We start from the raw sequence: 26,627 nt of genomic DNA, 5'->3' as shown, positions 1-26,627 counted from the left end.
ACCTGGCTTGCAGTGCTGCAAGAAGCGGGCGCGCGGGCAACACGCGCGCGGGGACGCAGTAAGATCACAGGCTACAAAGAAAACAGCACTAAGCGTCCTGAAGGACGCTGGAGCTTCAGCATAGTGTCCTTCTAGGTCGTGGGACCGCCCCCTCCTCTCCGCACTCCACCTTCCCGCAACTGGATCACTCGGCGGAAGCCTCAGGTGGGCCCTGGGGTCCAAGTCCGCCGCCGGGAGGGCGGAGGCGGGTCCCGAACCGCCGACTTTAGGGCGCGTCACGGCAGTCTCTCCTGATTGGCGGCCACGGCGGTCATGGGCGGGGTGCCCCGGGATTGACGCCGCCTGTGGCCAGAGCCGGAGTAACGGGACTCCCAGCTGCGCGTCGCAGTCCCGACGCGAGAAGGGCTGGAGTCGGCGTCCAGCCTAGAGCCCCCGGTGGGAGCCAGGCCGGGACGCGTGCACCATGCCCTACCTGCTCATCAGCACCCAGATCCGCATGGTGAGTACCGGCCGCCCGGCGACTTGGAGCCGGGACCAGTCCCTAGGGGGCTGCGACCGCACCTTCATGCCTCCCTCCTGGGCTGCACCCCCCGGGGGCTGGACCGGGAACCCGCCCAGACACGCCCCCTTGGCCAGGGAGAGGGAGTGGAGAAGCGGGCTCAGCTCGGCTCCCGGGACTCAGAGAGCTCTGGCCGGCCCGGAGCGTTTATTGCGGCGAAGGGGCCCAGGTATGTGCGTCCCGACAACAGGGCGACCTCCGGGAGCTTCCGGCTCCTATCCTACCTGTCGGCGGGAGAGACCCAGGGAGCCCTGGCTTCACGCGCAGCACCCAGTGCCCTGCACAGAGCCGCTCCGCAGGGGAGAAAAGGGGGAATAATCTGAGGGAAAGAGGTTTGGAAAAGATAAGGACATGCCAAGGCGCTAAAACGCCAAGTCCTTGACCCGTAAACAGCAACTAGCTGCACCCTTAGGCACTTCCAGGAAGGGCTATCCCTGAAGCTTTAGGGAAGGAAGAAAAGAAAGAAGCCCCTGCTTGGGAAAAAAGGAAGGCGAGAAGGGGCTGTGCAGTTAGAGGTGGGAACACCATGAGTTAGAAGTCATGTTCCTTTCTCTGGGTGCAGTTTCCTTGTCTGTAAAAAGGTTCTGATTGCCCCTCAGGAGTCCCCTTTTAGCTTCAGAAAGACATGACTCTGCCCCCCAGATGGGCAGCAAGGTGCTCTTCTGCCCTTGCCCACTGCCCAGTGCTGGGGTGAACCAGCAAAGGGTACACAACCCCCTTGGTGGGTTCACGACGCAACAGGAGAGCTCTTGCCCAGCCCTGGGCAGCGGTTTGTGAAGCAGCCATCTGCTCAGCTGTCAACATGTGGATTCCTGGGTCCCTTCCCAGACCTCCTAAAACTCTGTCTGGGGCTTGGGAACCCATATTTGGAAATGGCCCCCTGAAGTGATTCATTTCTTAAAAGATATGGCTTTATTGATATGTAATGTGCATACCATAAATTCTTTGATTTAAAGTGTACAATTCAGTGTTGTTGTTTCTTTAGTGTACTCAGAGTTGTTCAACCATCACCATAATCAGTTTTAGAACATTTCTAATACCCCAAAAGGAAACCCTGTACCCACTGGCAGACACTCTTGATTTCCCCCAAGTCCCTCAGCCCTAGATAACCACTAGTTACCTTTCTGTGGTAATGTGATCTGAGTCTGGCTTCTTTCATTTACATAATGTTTATTTTGTTTTGTTTTTTTGAAATGGAGTCTCACTCTGTCGCCCAGGCTGGAGTGCAGTGGTGCAATCATGGCTCACTGTAGCCTCAAACTCCTCCCACCTCAGCCTCCCGAGTAGCTGGGACTATAGGCTCGTGACACTTTGCCCGGCTAAAGCTGAGCTTTAAGGGACTAGGGAGGGCCACTACATTGCTCCTCCTGATCATTGATGGGCTCCACCTCTTCACAGCTTGTGCTCAGCCCCTAAGGATCCTTGCTACTGTCTGTAGCCTTTACCTGAAGCTCACTCACGGCTAGCAGGCAGGGGAGGAAGGACAGGCAAGACCTTCCACCTCCTCCTGGCAGCCAGCCAAGCAGCCACTGTGGCTTACCTTGCAGGAGGTGGGCCCCACTATGGTGGGCGATGAACAGTCGGATCCAGAGCTGATGCAGCATCTGGGGGCTTCAAAGAGACGTGTCTTGGGAAACAACTTGTAAGTAGCAGCCTCCCTCAGTATCCTCTCCCTGCCAGCCCCAAGACCTGCCTCTGCTCCCGTTACACAACCTCCAAGCCCAGGGACAGGGCCCACAGCCCCCTGCCTGCATCCTGGGGCTGTGTTCTCTGGAGGAGTTGGTCCCATCTGTAGCCTCTCCAACATCCCCCCTCTCCCCCATGAGTCTTGCTCTGAAAGCTTTCCACATCCTTACTGGAACCGCAGAAACAGAGTCCGTTCCCTGGGTCTAGGACTCCACTAGCAGACCGTTCCTTGCCCTGCCCTCTCCTCAGCTGGACCCCATCAAGCACAGACAGGCACAGAGAGAAAGGTTTTTGTCGTGAGGATCTGGCTGAGTCGCAAAGCTATGCCCTAGAAGCAGGGAGCAGGGAGCCTGGGTCCTACCTCCAGGGTGGCTGCTGCCTGGGGACCTAGCCATTTCCCTTGGCATCCTTCCTAATGCCTCCATGTCTAAACTGACTACTGCTTCCATTCCTCCTCTCACCCCTGGAGGCAGGGAGAACCCAAGCTACACAGGCTCTCTGAAAAGAGTGGTCAGAGTGAGTCCCAGTTGAAATCGGGGAAAGAGAAGGAGGGCTGATCCCAGCCCCTGGGTCAAGGCTCGGGGACAGAAGCCAGCCCCCTCCCTTTGCCATGAGGCACTTGCCTCTCCATGCCCAGCTTGGGGCTTGAGCCCTTTGTCTGCTTCATGGTCTTTCAGCATCAATTAAACCTGAAAGAAGGACCACCAGCATTCTCCATGCTAGGGACTGGTGCACAGAGCCAGGAGCTACTGGGGCTCAGCCTTGTTGCTTCAGAACTGCAGGACAGCCAGGGCAGTGAGGGGCCTGGAGGCTTATTTTGTTTTTTTGAAATGGAGTCTCACTCTGTCGCCCAGGCTGGAGTGCAGTGGTGCAATCATGGCTCACTGCAGCCTCAACCTCCTCCCACCTGGAAGCCTGGGTGGGGAGCAAGCCCAGGGAGGGCAGGCAGCAGGGCTGTGGTCAGACTAACACGGTCTACCATCTGGGACGCTGGGGAACCTGCTTAACCCCTCTGTTTTCTCATGTATCAATGGCCACAACAGTGGCACCTTCACTAGCTTGTTGGGAAGAATGAGATAGCTTGTGAAGTACCTAGAAGGGGAGGAGGCAGGGGGCGTGCACTTACCCCAGGGCCCAGCAAGCAGCCAGCAAGTGTGAGTCACTACAAGAGTGGCCAGGCTGCCTGCCGCAGACACTAGCTTTGTACCAGGAGCTTGCTGTGTGCCCCTCCTCACCCCACCCATCCTGTCTCTTTGCAGTTATGAATACTACGTCGACGACCCCCCCCGCATAGTCCTGGACAAGCTGGAACGCAGGGGCTTCCGTGTGCTGAGCATGACGGGGGTGGGCCAGACGCTGGTGTGGTGTCTGCACAAGGAGTGACCTTCTCATGCTGATTTGCAGACAGGGCACCCCTGTGGACGGGCTGCTGTGGGCCCTGACCTCCAAGCTCCTGCCTCACCGTCTGCCTTGCCCCTCTTCCCAAATCATCACCGCCATGGGCCCAGCCCCAAAGGGCAGTCAATGGCCTTCTCTGAAACCCTGTGTCAAGCAGTGGGAGAGGACAGTGCCCGGTGCCCTGGTGCTCCCAGCTGCCCTCCTGCTTTGGGCCTGGGCCGAGGGCCTTGGGTAGGCCATGTTCCTCGGGCAGCTGCCCCGGGCCGGAGCTGGGCACCCCAGCGGCCCTGGCCCGTGACTCCTGCATAGCTAGCCCAAGCCAATAAAGGGCTGTGATGAGTGGCTGCGCCTGTGTTCTGCTTGTGCACGGACTCTGGGACTCTCACCGTGCGGAGCGTGTCCCTGAGGGTCTGCCCACTTCCTGGGAGGGGCGCCAGGCCTGGGTGGAGCCCTCTGCGGCAGAGCCCAGCACCGTATACCTATGTATGGAATAGAGGTAAAATCTTAAAAAAAAAAATTTTATTGGTGACGTTGACGAAAAGGGCGGAGGGGTGGGTGGCTGGAGCCGGGGCTACGTAGGCGGCCCCTCCTGGTCTTCCTGCTGCATCCGTGCGATCAGCTGTTGCCGCTCGGCCGCCTGGCGCATGCGCATCATGACGAGGCTCTCGTAGTCCCTCTCTGACAGCACTGAGCCCTGTCGGACACAGCAGGGACAGGGAGGGATCAGGGACAGCAGGACACAGCCTCACAGACTCCGAGGACGGTGCCGAAGCAGAGCTGCGGTCTAAAAGTCTCAGAGGGAGGACGGTAGAGGAAGGGAAGGAACCCGGAGCATCCTTTTGGAATCCTGGCTCACCTGTGTCCCCCAGAACACGCCACCTTTGGCCTCCAGGCCGGCTTCTACCCAGCCAGCTCCCCCTCCCTTTCCCCAGGCCCCGTCAGCTCCGGTCCATCTGTTTCTCAGGAATCACCTGCGGGCCCACTAGCCAGGCCCTCATCTCCCTTCATTTCCTCTGGGCCCTTTATCCTTCACCCCTTTCCCTCTACCCCATGGTTTCTGCCTCTTAGGTTCCCAAGGAAGGGAAGTTGTCTGAGGTGCAGGGATGCACTTGGCTCTGCTGGGCACTGACCCTGGCACTGTCCATGCCCGGTGCCCTGTGGTCTGGCTCCTGCTGAGGATGCAGAAAAGGAGCCCTACCCGAGGCCGCCCGGAATGCCCCACCCTCGAAGGGGAGAAAGGCAAGCATGAGGCCAGCGTACCTCTAAAACTACACACCAGGGCTCCTGGAGGGCAGGGCCCATGGCTCAAAGCTTTTATGAACTTGCCAGCACAGTGCGGGAGACTAAGGAATGCTGTATTTAAATAATCAAAAGAATAATAAACAACCATCTGAATGGGCCAAGGCTGTAGGGTGGAGAAGCAGCTCTACCAGCGGGGCCTAAGCTGCCAACCCACGCCCTGATAAGGTCTGCAGTGGGAATTAAACCTTTTCCTCCCTCAGTGCTGCTTAGGCTGTGTGATGATCATGTGGTCCCAACAGCTTCTCAGAGAAGTGTGAAGCCCACCTGAGTTGGCACAGAAGTGAGCTAGGCCAGGGGTTGCAAGATGCGGTGGCCTGCCCGTAGCAGAGAGCTGTGGGGCCCTGATCCGCGGTACCCCGCATTGGGACGCTGTCACGAACAAGGCAGGAGGAAAATGTGGTCAGTGACCCGGGGAATAGGAAGGGAGCGGCTGCGATTGAGGTGCCAGGCCCTGGCCAGCAGGTTTGGAGTAAGGGGTGTAGAGAAACAGGAAGTGTTACTCAGCCGGGTTCCCCTGTTCCTCCCGATAGCTGCACCTCTCCCCTCTCCCCGGCTGCAGCAGTCCCAGCTAGGCCGGACTGCTAAGCCTGGCCCAGAGCATGGCTGACAATTCACAGCAGCCTCCCTGGCCCAGCCTCCTGCGAGAGAAGGAGGACCCCAGAGGAAGCCTGGTAGCCAGAGGGGAAGGGCTGGAGCACAGCCTGGTAGGAGGCAGCACGGGCCCGGCCCTCAGCAAGCGGCTCTCCTGGCAGGAGCCCTCTAGGGTAAAACAAGGGAGGACAAGGAAATAGCAGCCAGGCTGATGGCAGGCCAAGAGGAGGCCACATCTCCCATCCCCAGGTTAATGCTGCTCTGCCAAGAAAACTTGGAGCCACCCTCGGCGGGCCCCCAGCCCAACCCTGGGCAGCAGAGCCCGCCCGTCACAGGCATGGGGCTGCTCCCCGTTAACACACCCTCTGCCTCCTTCCCTGTTCTCGCAGGTCCTGCCCATGAGGGCCTGACAGCAGGGCTGAGTCACCCATACCAGCCACAGATCTCTTCCTTCCCCAACAATCGTTCCACACGCCTGCCTTTCAATTAACTCCCACCCGCCCCGAACTCCTCCTACCCAGACACTGTGGGCAGGGAGCCAGGCACACCTGCTGGGGGCCCAGGGTGGTGGGGCTGTGATGAGAAAGGAAGCCGCGTGGTGACACATAAAGCAGGGCTGCCCCCACACGAGTCCCCAGAGGAATCTTAAGCTCCCCATTGCCCTGGGGTGTTGGTCCCAGCTGCCCCATCCCTGCACGCGGATGCTGCAATTACCCAAGAGCACGAAACCTGGCTTCCCACCTGACTGAGTCAGCTGAGAACAAAAACACATCTCTACTGCCACAGCCAAGCCACTCATCAGAGTCCGGGAGCCACCGGCAGAGAAGGCACGGCCCCACACTGCCCCAGAGACGCATAGGAGCCAGGCAAACACCAGGGCAAGTGAGCTCAGGCCATCTGCCGCCCGCCTGTGGAAGGAGCGCTCGCCAGCCTCACCCGGCCCGAGAAGGTCCATCTCTGCCTCCGCCGGGGCTGCCCTCATTCTGGCTCCAGTAAGTGCTGCTTCTTCCTTCTGGGGTTTTTTCCACTGCCCTATTCAGTAACCAGGCCACTCCTGTCCCTGTGGGAAACTCTTGCTGCCAGGAACTCCCAGCTGTCTGCTCTCCTGGACAAAAAAGTTCCTTCTTCCTGAGCCCTCCTCTCACCATCCAAGATGTGGTCAAAGGTCTGTGCTGAGCGGAAACCCCGAGGCCTCTGCTCCTAGGGGAGCCTCCCCAGCAGGGACCGCATGCACCCTGGCTGCTCCTGAACACCTGTCTGCTGGCTCCCCTGGGCCCCATGGAGACCTGGCAGAAAGGCTCCTTCCGCAAAGCCTCCTTCTTCAAGCGGCTGAGCCTGGGGCGGCCGCGGCGGCTCCGGCGACAGGGCAGTGTGCTTAGCCAGGCCAGCACAGCGGGTGGGGACCACGAGGAGTACAGCAACCGAGAAGTCATCCGGGAGCTACAAGGGAGGCCAGATGGCCGGCGCCTGCCACTGTGGGGGGATGAGCAGCCCCGGGCCACCCTGCTGGCCCCACCCAAGCCCCCACGCCTCTACCGAGAGAGCTCAAGCTGCCCCAACATCCTGGAGCCCCCACCTGCCTACACAGCAGCCTACTCTGCCACCCTGCCATCGGCGCTCTCTCTGTCGAGTGCCCTCCACCAGCACTCAGAGAAGGGCCTTGTGGACACTCCCTGCTTCCAGAGGACACCTACCCCAGACCTCAGTGATCCCTTCCTCTCCTTCAAAGTGGACCTGGGGATTTCACTTCTTGAGGAAGTTCTGCAGATGCTAACGGAGCAGTTTCCTAGCGAGCCCAGCTTCTAAATGGGGTGAGGGTGGGCAAAGCCGGGGTGACTGGAAGGGCCAGAGGCTGGGGATTAAGGACAGGGACAGGACTCCAGGCCCATCGTTGGAGGGTGCAGGCAGGCAGAGCTCCTCCATCCTGGGGGAGGATTCCAGGATAGGAATCCAGGGCTCTGCCTGCTCTCTGGGTCCTGAACAGTCCTCCCAGGCACCCCAGAGTGGAGGGACAGAGGCAAGCTGGAAATGTTGGGGGGGCGGCCCTTCCTGGCAGGACCCCTGAAGGAAGCTGGCTATGCCAGGAAAGGGAGGCTATGTGCGGCAACCACAGGAATCAGGTAGAGGCTGGCAGAGCCAGAAGATGGCACAGGGTCAGGTCAGGGAGTGGGAGGACACAGACTGGGCAGAAGAGATGAGTGCCCTGTGCCAGCCTCTTTGGAAGCCACTGTCAACAGAGAGGTCACAGGACAAGCCTGGGTAAAGGCAGTCCAACCCAGGCAGAAGAGGAAAGTGGGAAGGCCGAGGAAGAAAGGGGAGAAGGCCTGACCCTGTCTAATCTGGTGGCCACTCACTGCATGACACTAAATTGAAATTAAATAAAATTAACAATTCAGTTCCTCAGCTGCACCATTATTCCAGATTCCACATTCCAAATGCCCAGTGGCCACACATGATTAATGGCTACCACACTGGTCAGTGCAGAATGGATGTAAACATCGCTGCACAAAGTTCTACTGGACAGCGCTGGCTAGACCATGGCCTGGAGCCACCAGCAAAGGGGAGACGCATACAGGGGCTGGCCACATAGGAAGAGATAGGTAGAGATAGAGTATAACTCAGGCAAAAGACCAGGCAAATGCTTAGCAGAAATGAGGACGTGGCTCAGTCTGCCAACACAGCTACCTGGAGCAATCCCTGGTGAAGGAAGGCAGCTCTAGAGAATGCCAGCCAAAGGCACGCGCACGGCTTGCAAAGGGGTGCTTTGGGGAATTCCCAGAATTATTAGTGATGGGAGCCCTCCTTCCTTGAAGAGAGGAAAACTGGATCCAGGGATGGGCATTCAACGGCAAAGCTGGTCTCCAGAACTGTCTCCCAGGATTAGAGAGTTCTGCCGCCTGAACCCTCCAACGATGGGCCTGCCAACCAGGCCAAGCCCACTGGGTCAAAGCCACAGGCTGTGCTACGGCCCCACCCCATGGCCTCACCAGAACACAGAAACCAGAGCCCAGCAGCACTGGCTGGGCCATGTGTTGGTGGCCCCCAGGACTTGCTAAGAGTAGCAAAGGGGAGAGGGAAGCTCCGACACACACCATTTCTACGACCCAAATTGGTGGCCCCCCTCTTTCCTCCTCTTGTGTATAGGTACCGAGCTGTGGATACAGGAGAGAATGAATAAAATTCTAACACAATCTATGGAGTGTTATCTGGGGCTGTGAAATGCTGGGACTTGAAGGTGGGAATGAGGTCTCTAAAGCAGGGCCCTGAGTCAGGCCCAGGCCAGTTTGTTTCCCTCCATCCAGGATCTGGGACACACTTGCAGCAAGCTGCTTTCCAGTCACCCTGGTCAAGTGGAGGGGCAGGCAGGGAGCAGGCTGGCGTGGGTAAGGTAATGAGAGCAGCCTCCTGCCAGCCTGCTGAGGGGCTGTGGACACACCAGACAGGCCCTAGGCCACTGCAGAGAAGGGGAGAACCAGGTTGCTAGATCTTGCCCCCAAAGCAATCTGTTCCACCAAGGTGGGGACAGGTGTGGCCAGGAGCCCCACAGCCCCAGCCTTTGTATCCAGGCCAAAAAACACCAGGGCCATGGTTTCGGGTCGGGGGTTACACACAAGCTGGAAGGTCTATGCTTCACCCCAGGCAGGGCACTCAGACTCTGGGCAGGCAGCACCCCATATCAGCAAGGTAGCCAGTAGCCAGGGTTCTTTTTTTTTTTTTTTTTTTTTTGAGATGGAGTCTTGCTCTGTTGCCCAGGCTGGAGTGCAATGGCACGATCTCGGCTCACTGCAACCTCTGCCTCCCTGGTTCAAGCGATTCTCCTGCCTCAGCCTCCTGAGTAGCTGGGATTACAGGTGCACACCATCATGCCCAGCTGATTTTTGTGTTTTTGTAGAGACAGGGTTTCACTATGTTGGTCAGGCTAGTCTTGGAACTCCTGACCTCAGGTGATCCGCCCCCCTCGGCCTCCCAAAGTGCTGGGATTACAGGCGTGAGCCACTGTGCCCAGCCTGCCAGGGTTACTTCTAAGAGGAGATATTGCCTCTTGACAGTTGGTCCCTGTTTGGGGCAGCCAGAGACACATCCAGAAAACTGAACTGCTGGGAAGGAAGTGGCTGCCCTAGTCACCTGCCCCTTTTCTGCAGCACTGGGTCGTCTAAGCTCCAAATGATTCACACACCACAACCAAGCAACCTGAGGGCCAGGAAGATCCCTTTGGTGAGAAGCAGAGTCCCAACAGGAGACCAGATATGGAGAGAAAGCAAGGTCTAAGAATACAGTGTGGGTGGGGCCTCTCTGGCCCTCAGAGAGGAAAAGGGTTCAACATGAAATCCCAGCCCCTCTTGCCTGGGTTGGTGGACCTGCCAAGCTCACTCTAGGCCCCAAGACCTGAATTTAGAAGGAAAAAGCCTGAGAGGAGCCCAGGTAGAAAGAGCTCCGAGACCTGAGTGCCCAGCCAGGTGAGGCCTGACTCCTCACCTTTGACAGTCCTGAATGGCTGCGGCCCACGGCATCCTGAGGCTGTCCCTCCAACCAGGAAATCTTCAGAGGGTTATCCACCAGGCCAACTTCATTCTGGACAGCCAGTTCCTGCCAAACACAGCATCTAGTCCTGTCCCATCCGTTGAGCCAGCTATAAAGAGGCTCTCTCTACCCCCACAGAGAGAACAGAACCAGCGTTCTAGCCCTCTAAGCAGAGATGCCAACCTCAGCAGCCTTCAAGTGATGGGCGTTAACACTTTGGCCTTTCCTGCGGGAGAGGGGTTGGGGGAGCTTTCTGATGTGGGGAGGCGAGGAGCACAAAGGGTGGGAAGGCAGTGCTGGGGCTCACAGCCCCAAGGGGTGCAGGTGGAGGGTGTGAAGGCACCAGCAGGGAGCAGAGTCAAGTTTGTGCTCTCCTTTCTCCCCGGAGCACCCCCCATCCATCCCTTCACACACGGTGCCTCTATATCCAGGAGTCAGGGGCCCCTGGGAAAAGCCTTGCTCTAAGCTGGCCCGGAGATTCTCTTTTTTTTTTTTTTTTTTTTTTTGAGACGGAGTCTTGCTCTGTCCCCCAGGCTGGAGTGCAGTGGCGCGATCTCGGCTCACTGCAAGCTCCGCCTCCCGGGTTCACGCCATTCTCCTGCCTCAGCCTCCCGAGTAGCTGGGACTACAGGCGCCCGCCAACACACCCGGCTAATTTTTTGTATTTTTAGTAGAGACGGGGTTTCACCGTTGTTAGCCAGGATGGTCTCGATCTCCTGACCTCGTGATCCGCCCGCCTCGGCCTCCCAAAGTGCTGGGATTACAGGCTTGAGCCACCGCGCCCGGCCAAGCCCGGAGATTCTCTAGGAGTACGGACCACCTAACTCACAAGGCCCACAGAATTGGGTCCCTGCCCTAGAATGACAGGGCCACGAGGGGCCCCCAAGCCTCATGCAGCACTCACCGCTGCCTTGACGGTTGCAAACTCCACCACAGCAGTGCCTGGCTTCTTACTGGAAAGCACCAGGTTGAGAACCTCACCATACTGTGGGGACAAAGGGGTCTAATAAGCATGACTTGGCCTTCAGGATGGCCCAGGTCATGCCAGAGACAAGCCTGGGCTACCTTGAGGCCCATGGGGCATTTTCAGTTGGGAGATAACTTCTTGCCCCACCTACTTATCTTAGTGAAGTGAGATCAGAGATAGGAAAGAAATTTTTTCTAGGAACACAGAGCAGCAAAGGAATGATGAGCAAAGCCCTGGTGACTTAGACTGACATATTTCATTGCATGGCGTCCTTGCTAGTTGAACGTGGTGAAAAGGACGGGGCTTTCGTGCCAGATACCCACCTCGTCCCTCCCAACCCACTCAGCCAAGCTCTTTGCTTCTAAGGGTAAGGGTTAAACCGAGGTAGCAAAGGACAGCGGGCTGGAAGGGGGCACATGGCCACACAAGTGAAAGGAGGGCTGTGGCCTGGGGAGAAGTCTCTAGGACGTCCCATGGTCTATGAGACAGAAAAAAAAAAGGCAGGTAGATATGTTAAGGGAAGCTCAGGTATTGAGAGCAGAGACCTAGGGCGTGGGCTGAGACGTGGACTGAGATGATAGGAAAGAGCGGACGTCAACAGGGCCGACCTTCTGCAAAAGCCGTAGGAGGACGTCTTTGGAGTAGCCACCTTTTGACTCATCCTCCTTCTTGCACTTCCATTTTAGCTGAAAAGACAGCCTCATGAAACACTGATTCTTGGCTGAACAGTACCTCACCCCACGACTGAGCTTGACAGTCTGAGCAGACATCCTCCCACCCTCCAAGTCTCTAAGGCTCCTGCAATCTGGGGAGTGCCACCAGAAACATTTTCCCCTTGGGAACTTGTAGGCAGGATGGCCTGCTCACCCCAGGGACGCTTCCCGCCCAGAAGACCCTCTCCTGCGAGGGCTTCTAGGGAATCCTCTGCCCTGTGATCAGGGCTAAAAGCAGCCTTTCGTGGCAAGCTCTGATCTCTAGGCGGCTGGAGCATGGAGGGAGGTGGTAATGGTGCTGGCTCCACGCAGATCCAGAGGCCCCACCAGAAACCCTCGAGCCACAGGAAGCATCTATTCCTGCTGAGAGGAGGTGGTGTGAATGTGAGGTGGCCCACAGATCCTGCCCAGGCTTACCTTTAGTTTGGGGGTTCCTTGGCCTTCGGTATTTTCTGCCTTTCCTAGAAATATTGGGAAAAGAAGAAAAGTAGAATATGAGGGAGTCAGAGATTCTCCCAAAGGAAATGCAGCCCAGAGCCAGAAGGGTCTGGAAAGGGTCACTCCTGACCAAGGGCAATACCTGCCCAGCTCTGGTGAGGGCCTGGTGGGGAAAGTAGATGCCCATCCCCAGAGAAGCTGCCACGTCAGAGGTGGTCTACCCAGCTGCCTCCTAAAGGCCACCTGTCAGCACTCTCTGAATGGAGAGCTAGGAACACCTTCTAGGGACAGGAGGCAGAGAGACAGACCATGAGGTTCTACGGAAACAAAGTGTCCCAGGGCCCCTCCCCATGGTGATTTGTCTCAAAATAAGGCCACCTCTGCTTGGGACTAAGACAAATGTGGCCAGGAGATCTCAGGCAGAGTAAAAAGCAAATAGGCCCCAGAGAACTGGGAGGAAGATGGGATAAGTGGCATGTGTCAGAGTAAGGTACCATGGGGTGACCCCAGGGTTCCAGCAGGTAGAAGCCTCTACAGCAGCTCCACCAAACAGCCAGCGTGGCTGCTCTGAGCAATCTGGAGCCGCCTTGGAGGGGAGATAGGCGGGGTGATGGACCTGCACCTCTCAACCTCTGGTCACGCTCCTGGCGTATCTGCTCCCGGATCAGCCTCTGCTGTTCCTCCAGCTGCCGGGAACCCTCTTCTCTCAGGCGTTCGATCTGCAGAGCAGGGGGTGGGGGTGACAATTCTGTGCAGGTCCAATTCCAGGCTGGCTCACCTTGTAAAAAGTCCTTGGGAGCTTCCACCTGCAAGCTAGGGCTCAGCAACCTGTGGGTGGGACAAATCACCCAGCTCCCACTGAAGGTGCAAAGAGCATGCCCTCTCCAGCCATGGCGACCACCAGGTCCATCCTCCCCCACCTCCTCCTCCTGCAGGTGGCCTTCTGGCCAGTGTGCCTGAGTGCTCACCTCTTGCTCTAGTGTCCTGGTGCTCCGGCTCTCCTCTTCCTCCTCACTCTCCTGGGCCTGGGCCTGCCGCTCCCGGGCCTCCAGGTCTAGACACAAGGGTTGAATGACCAAACTGCTGGTCTGTTCAGTTTCCATGTGGCCTCGGCCCACCCCAGCTCTGGCTGCCTCCCCAAAGTCTCAATCACGAAGAGACCATACAGTAACTCTGCCCCCTCCCTCCATGCCCACGCTGAGTCAATTTCCATTGAGAAAAATCACAGCACAGAAGTATGGAGTCTAGCACAGTGGCCAGGGGTCTGGAAGAGTTAAAAACAGCTCACGCTGACCAAGCTGGTTCTCTCTAGTGAACAGGGTGTGGGTGGTGCTTATGTCAGCAGCCCAGGGCCATGTGTCAGGGATGCCAATGGGCGGAGCTGCTGGGCTCGATTTCTGTGGTTTGGCACCACAGTTTGACCTCTGGCCTTGCTTTGGCTTTGATTCTTTTCACACACTGAGCTCAAGTTCTCACTGTCTCCTTTACCTCCCACCTCAACTCACATTTACCAAGCCTCACTGTGGACCTGGCTACAGGGATGGGCAGAGTGTTAGGGCATCGCCCCGGGTCCCAGATTGTGTGAGGGCATTACCTTCCAAGGGAAACCTGCTTGCAACCATGTGCCAGGCCAGCTGCCGTGAGAAACCCTTCTCTTAGGCCAGGGAATTCTGTGCACTTTACTTACTTAGAATCTCCTTTTCTTTTCTTTTTTTTTTTTTTGAGATGGGGTCTCCCAGCACTTGCTTTTCTTTTAATCGAGAAATGGATATTGGGATGCTATATGCACATATTAAAATATATGGATGTTGAAGAGCAAGAGGAAAAGGAGAAACTTGAGTAAAGAATGCTTGGACTGGGAGAGGCGCGGTGGCTCACGCCTGTAATCCCAGCACTTTGGGAGGCCAAGAGGGGTGGATCACCTGAGGTCAGGAGTTCGAGACCAGCCTAGCCAATGCGGCAAAACCCCATCTCTACTAAAAATACAAAAATTAGCCCAGTGTGGTGGTGCGCAACTTAGTCCCAGCTACTCGGGAGGCTGAGGTAGGAGAATCGCTTGAACCCAGGAGGCGGAGGTTGAAGTGAGTCGAGATCGTGCCACTGCACTTCAGCCTGGGCAACAAGAGCGAAACTCCGTTTTAAAAAAAAAAAAAGAGTGTTTGGACCATGCTGCTATAACCAGTGATTTTTTTTAAGTGAGAAAAAAAAAATGCTTGCAGCAATCTTATTGGGTTGATGAAAATGTTCCAAATCTGATTTATAGTCAGAGTTGCATCATTTGGTAAATTTACAAAAAATCATTGAAGTGTACACTTGAAATGGGTTGATGTTATGATATACAAAGAAAACCTCAATAAAGCTATTAGAGAAGAGAAAGCCTAGACCTCTTTGAATCCTTCTGAGGGAGCTTCTCAAAGTGAAAACTCTGGGTAGGAATTGGGGTTAGAACAAATTAAAAGACCCAGCCAGGCACAGTGGCTCGCACCTGTAGTCCCAGCTACGCAGGAGGCCGAGGCAGAAGGACTGCTTGAGTCCAGGAGTTTGAGGCTGCAGTGAGCCATGATGGTGCCACCCTAGCCTGGGTGACAGTAAAAAATCCCATCTCTCTTAAAAAAAAAAAAAAAAAAAAAAAGACTCAGCCAGAAATGGTGAACACAAGCACCAATTTTTTTGGATGTTGTTGTTTTTTTTTGAGATGGAGTTTTGCTCTGTCACCCAGGCTAGCACAGCAGTGTGATCTCGGCTCACTGCAACCTCTGCCTCCCGGGTTCAAGCAATTCTCTGCCTCAGCTTCTCAAGTAGCTGGGATTACAGGCACCCGCCACCACACCCAGCTAATTTTTGTATTTTTAGTAGAGAAGGGGTTTCACCATCTTGGCCAGGCTGGTCTTGAACTCCTGACCTCGTGATCCACCCACCTCGGCCTCCCAAAGTGCTGGGATTACAGGCGTGAGCTACTGTGCCCGGCCACAAGCACCAATTTTACTCACACTGGATAAGTTTAAATCCCAGCTCCAGCAAGCTCTTAAACTTTTGGTGCGTTAGCTCCTTTGCCTATAAAAAATGACTTCAGAGGCCAGGTGCGGCAGCTCACAGCTGTAATACCAGCACTTTGGGAGGCTGAGGTGGATAGCTTGAGGCCAGGAGTTTAAGACCAGCCTGGCCAACATGGTGAAACTCCATCTCTACAAAAACTGAACAAAATTAGCCGGGCGTGGTGGCGCATGCCTATAGTCCCACTACTCGGGAGGCTGAGGCACAGGAATCGCCTGAACCCAGAGGGTGGGGTTTGCAGTGAGCTGAGATCATGCCACTGAACTCCAGCCTAGGTGACAGGGTGAGACTCTGTCTCAAAAAACCATGTTCTTAAAAAAGGTTTAGTGCCCACACTTCCTTGTATAGTTATGATAATCAAAGGGACAATAGGGCATTTGTCACAATGCTTAGCTAATATTAAACCTTATTATTGTTATTATTCCTAAGACTGTCTTTAGGAACCAACCTCTAAGAACAGCGTTTTGCCCAGAGCCCGAGCCAAAAGGCTTTGAGATGAGTTGCTGGAAGTGAAGCTTCAGGTGAGGGAGATGAATGAAAATGGCCACAGGAAACCACAGGCCACTGAACACTATGATAGCACCTACCAAGCTTCACTTTCTTCCTTTTCTCATCAAGTTTCTGGGTCCTCTCTGCTGCCTGCTTCTTGGCTTTCCTGACCTTGTCATATGCAGCCTGGCAGGAGAAAGGGGCACAGGGCAGAGGGTCAGCGAGAGTAAAGACAGAGCCCCAGCAATCTGCCTGGCCCCTAGCCCACAAGCCATAAGAGTGGCAGCCTGGTGACTGGGTCTCCTGGGTTTAGACAGCAAGGACTATGCCACATGGCAAAGGGCAGAGGACCGAGGTTGAGGGGCAGCAGTGGTCTCTAACCATGCGGGACGATTCCGATGAAGGAGTCTGTCCTTACCCTGGCTGCAGCATCGGTCAGCACCTCCAAGGCCTGAGAAAGCTGGTGGAAGAGTTCAGCTAAACATAAGGATCAAAAAGACAGAAGAAAAATAGTTAAGACTTTGTAATGGTGTGCTCCCTCAAAAAAAAAAAACACTTCAAAGAAGCCACAGGATGGCAGACAAGCCGACATCAGCAGATGACAGACCAACAAGGAGGGGTGAGCACATCAGCAACTGACCAGACACCCCTCACAGAAGGGAAGCCCTGGGACCCACTGCCTGGAGCCAGGCAATGTGTGCCTGCACCCCACAGCACTCACATGCAGAGCTTACATCAGGAAACACAATGACCGGGTGAGTGGGTCTCTTTCTCCCCACGCCCTTTGAAGAGTCTCACCTGCTCTGGGATTATCTGGATTTTTGTCTGGGTGGCAGGAGAGGGCCTTCTGCCTATACGCCTTCTTTACCTGGAAGAGTCAGACAGAAGACACGGCCATTCACTCTCATCCCAGGGACAAACAGGAAAACCTTGCTCAATGGGTAAGGGGAATCCCATGCACACCTAAAAGAGAAGCTGCTGGCGCCCACTTCCTAGCCACCAGGGAGACTGGTAATGGAGGAGGCCAAGGCCATGGAGGGAGCGAGCCACTGTCGCCCAGCACAGGAGCTGGGCCCACTTCCTGCCAAGTGCTCAGTCTCACCACTGCAGATGTCCCTGGCTGCTGGAACAGGCAGGAGCACATTACCCTGCTTTCTCTACAGCCACTGGCAGACAGGTAGTCTACACATTCTCGGTGGGCATATAAACTGGGGCAACCTATCTGGAAGAAAATTCAGCCATCAAAATTTAAAATGTTCTTTCCCTTTGACCCAAGTCCTAGGAATCTGGACTTGTAGAAGTATGGCAAAAATAAATATACAAGGATGCTCTCTACAACATTGTTGATACTAGCCAGCCAAGATCCCCATCAACAGGGAGACTCATTTAAAAGATTATGATTGGCCGGCGCGGTGGCTCACACCTGTAATCCCAGCACTTTGGGAGGCTGAGGTGGGCGGATCACCTGAGGTCAGGAGTTTGAGACCAGCCTAACTAACATAGTGAAACTCCGTCTCTACTAAATATACAAAAATTAGCTGGGCGTAGTGGCGGGCAGCTGTAATCCCAGCTACTTGGGAGGCTGAGGCAGGAGAATCGCTTGAACCCAGGAGGCGGAGGTTGCAGTGAGCCGAAATCACACCACTACACTCCGGCCTGGCGACAGAGCAAGACTCTGTCTTAAATAAAATAAAATAAAAAATAAAATAAAAGATTATGATTGAGGCCGGGCATGGTGGCTCACGCCTGTAATCATAGAACTTTGGGAGGCTGAGGCGGGTGGATCACTTGAGGTCAGGAGTGGGAGACCAGCCTGGGCAACACGACGAAACCCCATCTCTACTAAAAATACAAAAATTAGCTGGGTGTGATGGCATATTCGCCTGTAATCCCCCTACTTGGGAGGCTGAGGCATGAGAATCGCTTGATTCATGCGGGAGGCAGAGGTTGCAGTGAGCCAAGATTGTGCCACTACACTCCAGCCTGGGCAACACAGTGAGACTCCATCTCAGAAAAAAAAAAAAAAAAAGATTATGATTGGCCAGACACGGTGTAATCCTGTAATCCTGGCATGTAATCCTGTAATCCTCATGCCTATAATCCTGGCACTTTGGGAGGCTGAGGTGGGCAGATCACTTGAGGTCAGGAGTTCGACACCAGCCTGGCCAACATAGCAAAACCCTGTCTCTATTAAAAATACAAAAATTAGCCGGGCATGGTGGCGTGCACCTGTAGACCCAGCTACTCGGGAGGCTGAGGCAGGAGAATCACTTGAGCCCCAGAGGCGGAGGTTGCAGTGAGCCGAGATCATGCCACTGTACTCTAGCCTGAGTGACAGAGGGAGACCTTGTCTCAAAAAAATAATAAAAAATAAATTTAAAAAATTTGTTCAGGAATTTGCTACGCTTATTAAAAAAATTTTTTTTTAAATAAAAGATTATAATAGACAGAGGTATCCATGTTCTGACATAGATCTTATTATAAACTTTTGAGTTTAGGCCAGGCGCGGTGGCTCAAGCCTGTAATCCCAGCACTTTGGGAGGCCGAGACAGGTGGATCACGAGGTCAGGAGATCGAGACCATCCTGGCTAACATGGTGAAACCCCATCTCTAATAAAAATACAAAAAAATTAGCCAGGCATGGTGGTGTGCGCCTGTAGTCCCAGCTACTCGGGAGGCTAAGGCAGGAGAATCGCTTAAACCTGGGAGGCAGAGGTTGCAGTGAGCCGAGATCACACCATTGCACTGCAGCCCGGGTGACAGAGCCAGACTCTGCTTCAAAAAAAAAAAAAATTTTTTTTTTGTCAGGTGTGGTGGTGCATGCCTGTTGTCCCAGCTACTCATGCGGCTGAGGTGAGAGGATCGCTTGAGCCCAGGAGTTCCAGCCCAGCCTGGGCAACATGGCAAGACCTTATCTCTAAAAAAATTTTTTAAACATAAGCCAGGTGTGGTAGCATGTGCCTTTGTCCCCCTACTCAGGAGGCTGAGGTGGGAGGATCACTGGAGCCCAGGAGGTTGAAGCTGCAGTGAGCATGTTCACACCACTGCACTTCAGCCTAGGTGACAGAATGAGACCTTGTCTCAAAAAAAAAATGTTTTTTAATTAAATTAAAATAAAATAAAAAATTAGCTGGGCATAGTGGTGCGTGCCTGTAGTACCAGCTACTAAGGAGGTTGAGGCGGAAGGATCACCTCAGCCAAGGATTTTGAGGCTGCCGTGAGCTAAGATGATGCCACTGCACTCCAGCCTGGGTGACAGAGCAAGACCCTCTCTCTTTAATAAATAGAAAGAAACCCCAATATTTCTTACATAAGTAAAAATAAACACAGCTACAAAGATTCTCTTTCGTGTGTTACCTAATAGCTGTTGTAAGTGAAGACAGGGTACACAACCCCAGAATCCGTCCTCTGCCTCCAAAGCCTTTGCTTTCTCCCTTCTGCTCGGTGTGTGTTACCTGCTGCTCAAACCTCCTGGAGGAAGAGCTAAGCAGATTGGATTTCTAAGCTTCCAAGATGGACGCAAGAAATGCTTCTACACCCAAGTGTGCTAAATAAGGACTTTCAGAGGTAAGCAGCCAGCATCCACAAGGTGAGCACCTGCTGGGCACCTCCTCCATCCATGAGGCAGCCACCGGGCCCAGGACCTCTAGGGGTGTGCTGCCACCTGCTGGGACACAGCCAGGGCACCTGCCAGGGCAGCTCAAGCTGTTTGGTTCTCCTGACTGCGCTGGAGGCAGCAGGAACCACCCAGGACAGGCGCTGGGCAGAGAGGGTGTAGACGTGCCACCCGCCTTCCCAATCGCCCACCGAAGCACACCTGCCCTGCCTGCTCACCTCCCACCCTAACCCTCCCTGCCTAGCTCTGTTTTCACTACAAAAAAAAGAACAATATTAAGGGAAAGGAGGTGCTAGCTTAAGACAGTGTCATCTTTGCAATATCATTGTTACTTTTTAGGTCCCTTATCATTCGTCTTTTCTTTCTTTTGCTCTCTTTGCCTGCTTTATTGTGCCTCCAGCCTCATTCCTTTACTGAACACATTTTATATTTCAGGGCCCTTGTTTGCTTTTTTTCAGTACGTAAAACAATACCAAAAACATTATAAAGATGTTCTTTCTCAATCTCCCCAGCCCTCTGACATCAAGGTTCATTCCCACGTATATAAGCACCTACACACACTGACAGGAGTCTGTTGGGTGTTTGTTCCTGGCCTCTGGGCCCCTCCTCTCTGATCCTATCTCCACCCTCTCTCTTGGATGGGTGAGAGGAAGGGAGGGGGAGTGTACATCTCCCAGTATCTATAGCACCACCTGCAACACTACCTTCAAGATGAACTTCCTCAGGACTAGGACTAGTAGGCTTGCCCCAGGGATGTAGGGGGGTTTTGTGGAAGATGTTTTCTTTTGTATCATGGGGCTCTGTTAAAGTGGTTTAGGCTGGGCATGGTGGCTCACACCTCTAATCCCATCGCTGTGGGAGGCCGAGGTGGGTGGATCACTTGAGGTCTGGAGTTTGAGACCAGCCTGGCCAACATGGTGAAACCTGTATCTACTAAAAATATAAAAATTAGCCAGGTGCGGTGGCGCATGCTTGTAATCCCAGCTACTTGGGAAGCTGAGGCAGAAGAATCACTTGAATCCGGGGGCCAGAGGCTTCAGTGAGCTGAGATCGCATCACTGCACTCCAGCCTGGGTGACAGAGTAAGGCTCTGCCTCAAAAAAATAAAATAAAATGGTTTGTATGTTCCTTTTTGTAAATCTGAGAGGGGGAGTAGAAGTGAGCATGAAGAAGAAGGAGCAGGCTGGGTGTGGTGGCTCACGCCTGTAATCCCAGCACTTCAGGAGGCCGAGGCAGGGGAATCACTTGAGGTCAGGAATTCGAGACCAGCCTGGCCAATGTCGTAAAACCCCATCTGTACCAAAAATACCAAAATTAGCTGGGCGTGGTGGCACATGCCTGTAGTCCCAGCTACTAGGGAGGCTGAGGCAGCAACATGGGAGGCGGAGGTTGCAGTGAGCCGAGATTGCACCACTGCACTCCAGCCTGGGCGACAAAAATAAAATTCTGTCTCAAAAAAAAAGAAGAAGGAGCAGTAAGAAAGCAAGACAGAAGGGGTGTCCAGCAGTGGCATCTCCTCCACTGTCTTTCCTTTTTTTGAGAGAATGCTTTCTGAATTTTATTCTAAGGGAATGATAAATATTGTTTTGTGTTTCATAATTTATTTTGAATGTTCTATATTGGAATTTTGGTTTTTCACTGTAATAGGAAAATAAAATTATTCAAACCAAAAAATCCACTCATATTGTCAAATATGCTTTACATATATTAACTTATTTAATTCTTAAAGCCCCTATGAGGTAGAAATTATTATCCTCCTCATTTTACAAATGAAGAAACTGTGACATAAGGGTTAATTATGATACCCAAAATCCATTCAATGAAAAGTCATACAAACATTACTTTAGGCAAAAACTATTCTACTCCAGCCAATTACCACAGAAAAAACAGTGGCCACCACCCCACCCATGCCGTCAAAGGCCAGCTAGAGAGCATAGACTTCCACTCTTGCTACCCCAAACCTCTACCAGAGTGGTGTCAGATAAAGCCAAACAGGGAGGCTAGGACTTTCATCCCCATCAGACAGAAATACAAAAATATAAAAATATCTCTGGGCCGGGCCTGTTGGCTTACACCTGTAATCCCGGCACTCTGGGAGGCCAAGGCAGGCAGATCACCTGAGGTCAGGGGTTCAAGACCAGCTTGGCCAACAAGGTGAAACCCCGTCGCTACTAAAAATACAAAAATTAGCTGGACATGGTGGTGGGAGCCTGTAATCCCAGCTACTGAGAAGGCTGAGGCAGGACAATCGCTTGAACCCAGGAGGCGGAGGTTGCAGTGAACCGAGATGGTGCCATTGCACTCCAGCTGGGAGGGAAGAGTGAAACTCCATAACAACAATAACAGCAACAACAACAACATCTCTGAAAGAAAAGGATATCCCCGAAAAAGCTTCTGGTCTCAGTATTGTTTATTATTCAATAATCCTACCTTATAAACAGCTGAAAGGGTAATAGCTGATATTTACTTTCTATAATAAGCTTGTATTACTTTTCAAGTGATACAAGAAAAAAACTGGTAAGAAACAAAAGCAAAATTGTTTAGCTTCTTTCCACAATTCTAAGCTAGGAGGCAGCATGGTTCACTAAAAGAGGGCAAGTTCCGGAGTCTGGCAGATGTATTTTCAAATTCGGAATCTTCTACATACTGATAGCATGACCTTGGGCAAATTACTGAAGCTCACACAGCCTTAGGGACTTCAACATCAAAGTGAGAATAAACCCTACACACAGGGCTGCTGGAAGGATTAAAGAAAATGATCCGTGTAAGCACCTGACAAAAACTAGGTGCTTCCTACAAGTTCCCAAACCTTTCTCTCCTCTACTTCTGGAAGACGGTAAAGTGTGACACCAGGCCAGCAGGATGCCAACTGGACAGGAATTCAGGAATGGACCCTGGTCCACGGCGGATGCAGGTCAACTCCATTTGAATTCTCTAGGTGGACAGGGCTGGATTTGAGTCTGCTGGGGGGTAGATCTAAAATTCAATCCTGGGTTAACTCCCAGGGTCTCTGAAATACTCTTATTCAAGGGGTAGAAGGGATGAGTAGGTAGCCTGAGATCTTTCAGAGTGGCCTTGAATCAAAACCCAGCTGGCCGAAGAATGTTGGTCAACTATGTCTGTCTTGATTAACTAGTTATTACTATATTTAACTGTTAAACCTGCCCTGGGCAGGGCCCATCCCTTGGTTTTAGCCTGGAAGACCAGTTCTGACTTTGAACCGGTTGGCCTAGAATTTGGTGCTTTGTACTACAAACTAGATTCCCAGCTTTGTCCAGCCCTCCTGGAGTTGACTGCTGCCTGAAGAATGTCTCACCATGTCAACACAACTCTCCTAAAGCAGGCCTTTGAAAAACCTTCTGGTCTCAGTATTGTTTATTATTAAATAATCCTACCTTATAAACATCTCAAAAGGCTAGATTCAGGGTAAAAATGTACAACAATTATTTTTTATAACTATCATAAAGTTGGGAAGGAGAGGAACTTTCAGAAGAACAAGAAATAGAAGGGCCATCCTCTAAAATCTTACTCCTCATGTTATAGGATAGACAGGACTGCCGAAACCCAGGTATCCCAGGTTGGAAGCTCCTCCAGAAACTGACTCTGGCCCAGGTCCAGTGGCTCACACCTGTAATCCCAGCATTCTGGGAGGTTGAGGTGGGAGGATCGCTTGAGCCCAGGAGTTTGAGACCACCCTGGGCAACATAGCAAGACCCCATCTCTAAAAAAAGAAAGAAAGAAACTGTGTCTGCAGGTGCTGGGATCACTGAGGCAGAGCTGAAGCAGCCGCAGCAAGGTGCAGAAGGCTCCTAGAGCCTTCACTTGCAGCTTTTCTTCTTTACCTATAGGTTAATCCCCTGGTCTCTCTAGCACTTAGAAACACTTGCATTTCTGAGACTTCGCAAAGGATCCAGGTGACAGTTCAAATGTTTCCAACCCAAAGTGCCCCATCCAGATCATGGCTTTTCAGAGGAGAAGCTCTTTCCAAGGCCCAGCCTCAGAAGGACGAAGATCTCAGATAAATGTAAGCTCCGTGAGTACTTCAAACTCCAATTTGCAGAAACTTGGTCTTTCTCCTGATGTCTTTCTAAAAACCTCACTGTCTACCACCCTTTTTCCATCCTAGACTGGTTGAGTTTAATCTGTCTTTGATGTCTCAGGATCATCATCCAGAACATAAACTACTGAATAGTATGACACGTTCTATGGAGAGCGGTGTCAGGCTTTTCATTTGCTTCCCTAGGTGGCAAGGATTTTAAATTGTACTCTTTTAATAGTTTTCCTATTACTTCCTTAGTTGGCCTCTACTAGACTGCCAGATGCCAGCCCTTCCCTAGAAGTGCTGCTCATCTGCTGCTTCTTTTCTGGTACGGTCTGGAGAAACAGATAAGCTGGTTATAATTGTACCTTAAATGAGAGCATAAGGGTATAGGAAGGTATGGGGGTTCCTCTTACAAATAAAGTAGATGTACTTAGGAGGCAGGCAGTTCTGCTTCTCCCCAGGGTCCAGAACAGTGAACAGCACCTGGCACTCAGCAGGCACACAATAAATATCTGTTGCATGAATTGGCAAACATTCATTTGTTCTCAACCAAAACACAGTCAGAAACCTCAATTATGTCAATTACTTCAGACCCACTGAGGAGCAGAAGGAAGCAGGTGCCATCCAGACCCTAGGAGATCTGACCACTATTTCACAATTTCTCCTCCTCCCTGCTAACACCTCCTCTTAAAAAACCAAGTCTGGGAAAAGGAAGGAATTACTAAAGCAGACTGCCAGGATAACCACAGTGGGAACTAAATGTTATCCCCCCACTGCCCACATCAGACAATGAATAATAAATTGGCAGCCACCCAGCCCTTCCCCGGAAGCTCCATAACCGGTTCTACCACTTTCAGCAACCTGAACCCAGAGCAGGGGAAGGGGGCTGGGAGCTGGGTCTCTAGCCACCTCCACTGAGCTTTGCCGCAGGCACACATCAGGGCCTCTGACATCCACCTGCCTCCAGTTTCACCTCTTGACGGGGGAAGGAACTCCTGACTCACCCAAAAAAGCAAAGTGCTAAGGGATCCAATAAATAGAAAATAGCCATCATTAACTTAAAAGAAAAGTGCCCAACAAAGAACGGATCATTATTTTTTAAAAGGTTGCTATCCTTTCTTATAATAAAGCTTGGAGCCAGGTAAGTAAGTGGTACAAGTAAAGAGGCCCAGGCTGATAGGTTAGACTTAGATAAGGAGGACACAGAGGGAGGCAGCTCTATGTGACAACAAGCACTGAATGGACAAAGTATCCCGGGTAAATCAGCTGGAAACCCATTGCCAGGCCCAGTTCCAGTCACAGGGACAGTGAGTGATAACAGCTGGGGCAGCCACGTCTCCCCAAGTCCGGAGAGGCGGATGCCTCCCCATCCCCTCACTAGCAGGAAACCCAGAGGTATATGACTGCCTGATGTCACACGCAGGAAGCAAACCACAGAGCTCTGGGCACCTGTCTAAAAGTCCCCTCTGGCCAGGCATGCTGGCTGATGCCTGTAATCCTAACACTTTGGGAGGCCAAAGCAAGAGGATCGCTTGAAGCCAGGAGTTCAAGACCAGCATGGGCAACAAAGTGAACCCCACCTCTAAAAAACATTTAAAAATGAGCCAGGCATGGTGGCATGCACCTGTAGTCCCAGCTACTTGGGGGGCTGGGAAGGATTATTTGAGTCCAGGAGTTTGAGGCTGCAGTGAGCTGTCGTCATGCCACTGCATGCCAGCCTGGGCAACAGAGTGAGAGATTGATCTCTTTAAATAAACATAAATAAATAAAAATAAAAGAGAAGTTCCCTCTGCCTGAAAGATTGATCCTTTCATTCCTTACAGCCTGTGACCCCTATTGGGACAGCACTACAGAGAAATCCCCAAATGCCTGGGCACTGTACAACCTACGGGCTGCTCCCAAGGCTTGGCACAAGCAGAGAGCCGGCCAACCCCAGACAGCCCCCTCAGCTCAACGCTCCCAAAACATGGACCTGCTAGTGGTACCAAGATAGTACCAGAGAACCTGGGCCTCACACTGACATCCCTCTCAGGCTGATAACCATGGCCTATGGTTCAGTCTCAGAACAGGGGCCTGTGCCACCTAGAACAGCTGGGGCCACACATGGAGCCTGGCCTGCTTCTCCCCAAATGATGGCCCTTGTACCCCCTTTGGGCTCTGGTTCCTCAGCCAATCCTGAGGTGACTCTTTAGCTCCTCCCATCCCCCTGGCTCTCATCTCCAGGTCCCCCTTCCTTCACTCCCCCACAGTACTCCCTCCTATCCTGCCCCCCCTCGGTCCACTTCCCCAAACCAGCCCACTTGAAACCCAGTCTACAGCCCTCTTTCTCCTCCTCAGATACCACCCTGCTCTCTGGCCCACCTCCTCCCTTTTAACCTTATCCTAACCACCGCTATATTAGGCTCAGACCCCAAAAGCCTTTCCTACCTTCTTCTCGCAGGTTGTAGATTCTCACTGCCCAGATCTGCCAGAAACTTCTCCCCACTGCCTGCTGTCACTCTTAACCCCTAGAGGCCTGGGTCTCTAGCCCCGGAGCCACTTTCTCTGCCCAGTCTCTGCCCTTTCCCAGGGTGTAGAACTGCTTCCCTCTGGGCCCTGGTACTTCCTACACCTCATGAGTTTCTGTCTTCCCTTAATGCATTGTTTCCTTTATAAACAAATTTGTATTAGTAAAAAGAAATTAGTTGATTTCAGGAGGCTGAGGCAGGAGAATGGTGTGAATCTGGGAGGCGGAGCTTGCAGTGAGTGGAGATTGTGCCACTGCACTCCAGCTTGGGAGACACAGCGAGACTCTCTTTCCACATAAAAAGAAAATAAAAATAAAATAAGGTGGCAGTACCAGCCACCTTATGCTGGGCGAATCACTTAAACTCTTGGAGTCTTTGTTTTCACATCTATAAATTGGTGCCAATAGTCCTTGCCTACCTCACAGGCTTGTTTTGAAGGTCACATCAAATGAGCTAATTTATGTGAAAGCACTTTGGTGTCATATAAATGTGAGGTATTATCTTGAATGCTAATGAATCGCTTACAGCTTACAAACACAAATGAATCATTCCTTTTGACTTAACAGGCACCTAAGTAACTTCAAAAATCCAGAGCTTCAGCCAGACAGCTTTGGTGAAGAGTGATACTGAGGGGACTCGGAGATACTGAGAGGACTTAGAGGCCAGCTGCTAGATCCACCCAGAGCTGGTCAGGCCCTTGGTGAAGAACAACTATCTTCAAGTGAAACCAGGCTTGGAAAAAGT

General features: G+C 52.8%; 3 protein-coding genes across 3 annotated transcripts in view; 2 read left to right on the top strand and 1 right to left on the bottom strand.

Annotated features, from left to right (window-relative positions):
• Nucleotides 1–302: 302 nt before the first annotated feature.
• Nucleotides 303–3,985, top strand: GCHFR (GTP cyclohydrolase I feedback regulator). Its single transcript, XM_003282625.3, has 3 exons — nt 303–499; nt 2,107–2,201; nt 3,505–3,985. Exons 1-3 carry the CDS (start codon nt 464–466, stop codon nt 3,626–3,628), a joined length of 255 nt encoding a protein of 84 aa, XP_003282673.1. The 5' UTR covers nt 303–463; the 3' UTR covers nt 3,629–3,985.
• A 156-nt stretch (nt 3,986–4,141) lies between these two features.
• The window catches only part of DNAJC17 (DnaJ heat shock protein family (Hsp40) member C17), a 39,505-nt gene continuing 17,019 nt past the window's right edge, over nt 4,142–26,627 (bottom strand). Inside the window, exons 2-11 of the mRNA XM_030814287.1 lie at nt 16,517–16,586; nt 16,137–16,195; nt 15,817–15,904; nt 13,144–13,229; nt 12,798–12,894; nt 12,155–12,198; nt 11,633–11,710; nt 10,962–11,042; nt 10,013–10,123; nt 4,142–4,337 (exon numbers count right to left, since the gene is read on the bottom strand). Of these exons, the coding sequence (XP_030670147.1) occupies nt 4,215–4,337; nt 10,013–10,123; nt 10,962–11,042; nt 11,633–11,710; nt 12,155–12,198; nt 12,798–12,894; nt 13,144–13,229; nt 15,817–15,904; nt 16,137–16,195; nt 16,517–16,586 (837 nt within the window). The 3' untranslated portion in view covers nt 4,142–4,214. The remainder of the gene's footprint in view (nt 4,338–10,012; nt 10,124–10,961; nt 11,043–11,632; nt 11,711–12,154; nt 12,199–12,797; nt 12,895–13,143; nt 13,230–15,816; nt 15,905–16,136; nt 16,196–16,516; nt 16,587–26,627) is intronic.
• Nucleotides 4,348–8,727, top strand: C6H15orf62 (chromosome 6 C15orf62 homolog). Its single transcript, XM_004092614.3, has one exon. It carries the CDS (start codon nt 6,815–6,817, stop codon nt 7,340–7,342), a length of 528 nt encoding a protein of 175 aa, XP_004092662.1. The 5' UTR covers nt 4,348–6,814; the 3' UTR covers nt 7,343–8,727.

This window comes from Nomascus leucogenys, chromosome 6 (genome assembly GCF_006542625.1).
Source record: "Nomascus leucogenys isolate Asia chromosome 6, Asia_NLE_v1, whole genome shotgun sequence".
NCBI classification, from domain to species: domain Eukaryota; kingdom Metazoa; phylum Chordata; class Mammalia; order Primates; family Hylobatidae; genus Nomascus; species Nomascus leucogenys.
The sequence above is the reverse complement of the archived record's forward strand: the minus strand, read 5'-3'. Positions and strand labels throughout refer to the sequence as shown.

What these genes read in the sequence shown, in the direction of transcription:
- GCHFR (XM_003282625.3), top strand. Translation starts at nt 464, where the DNA reads ATGCCCTACCTGCTCATCAGCACCCAGATCCGCATG. An exon ending in TCAGCACCCAGATCCGCATG is followed by an intron (nt 500 to 2,106) that starts GTGAGTACCGGC and finishes CTTACCTTGCAG; the next exon opens with GAGGTGGGCCCCACTATGGT. An exon ending in CGTGTCTTGGGAAACAACTT is followed by an intron (nt 2,202 to 3,504) that starts GTAAGTAGCAGC and finishes GTCTCTTTGCAG; the next exon opens with TTATGAATACTACGTCGACG.
- C6H15orf62 (XM_004092614.3), top strand. Translation starts at nt 6,815, where the DNA reads ATGGAGACCTGGCAGAAAGGCTCCTTCCGCAAAGCCTCCTTCTTCAAG.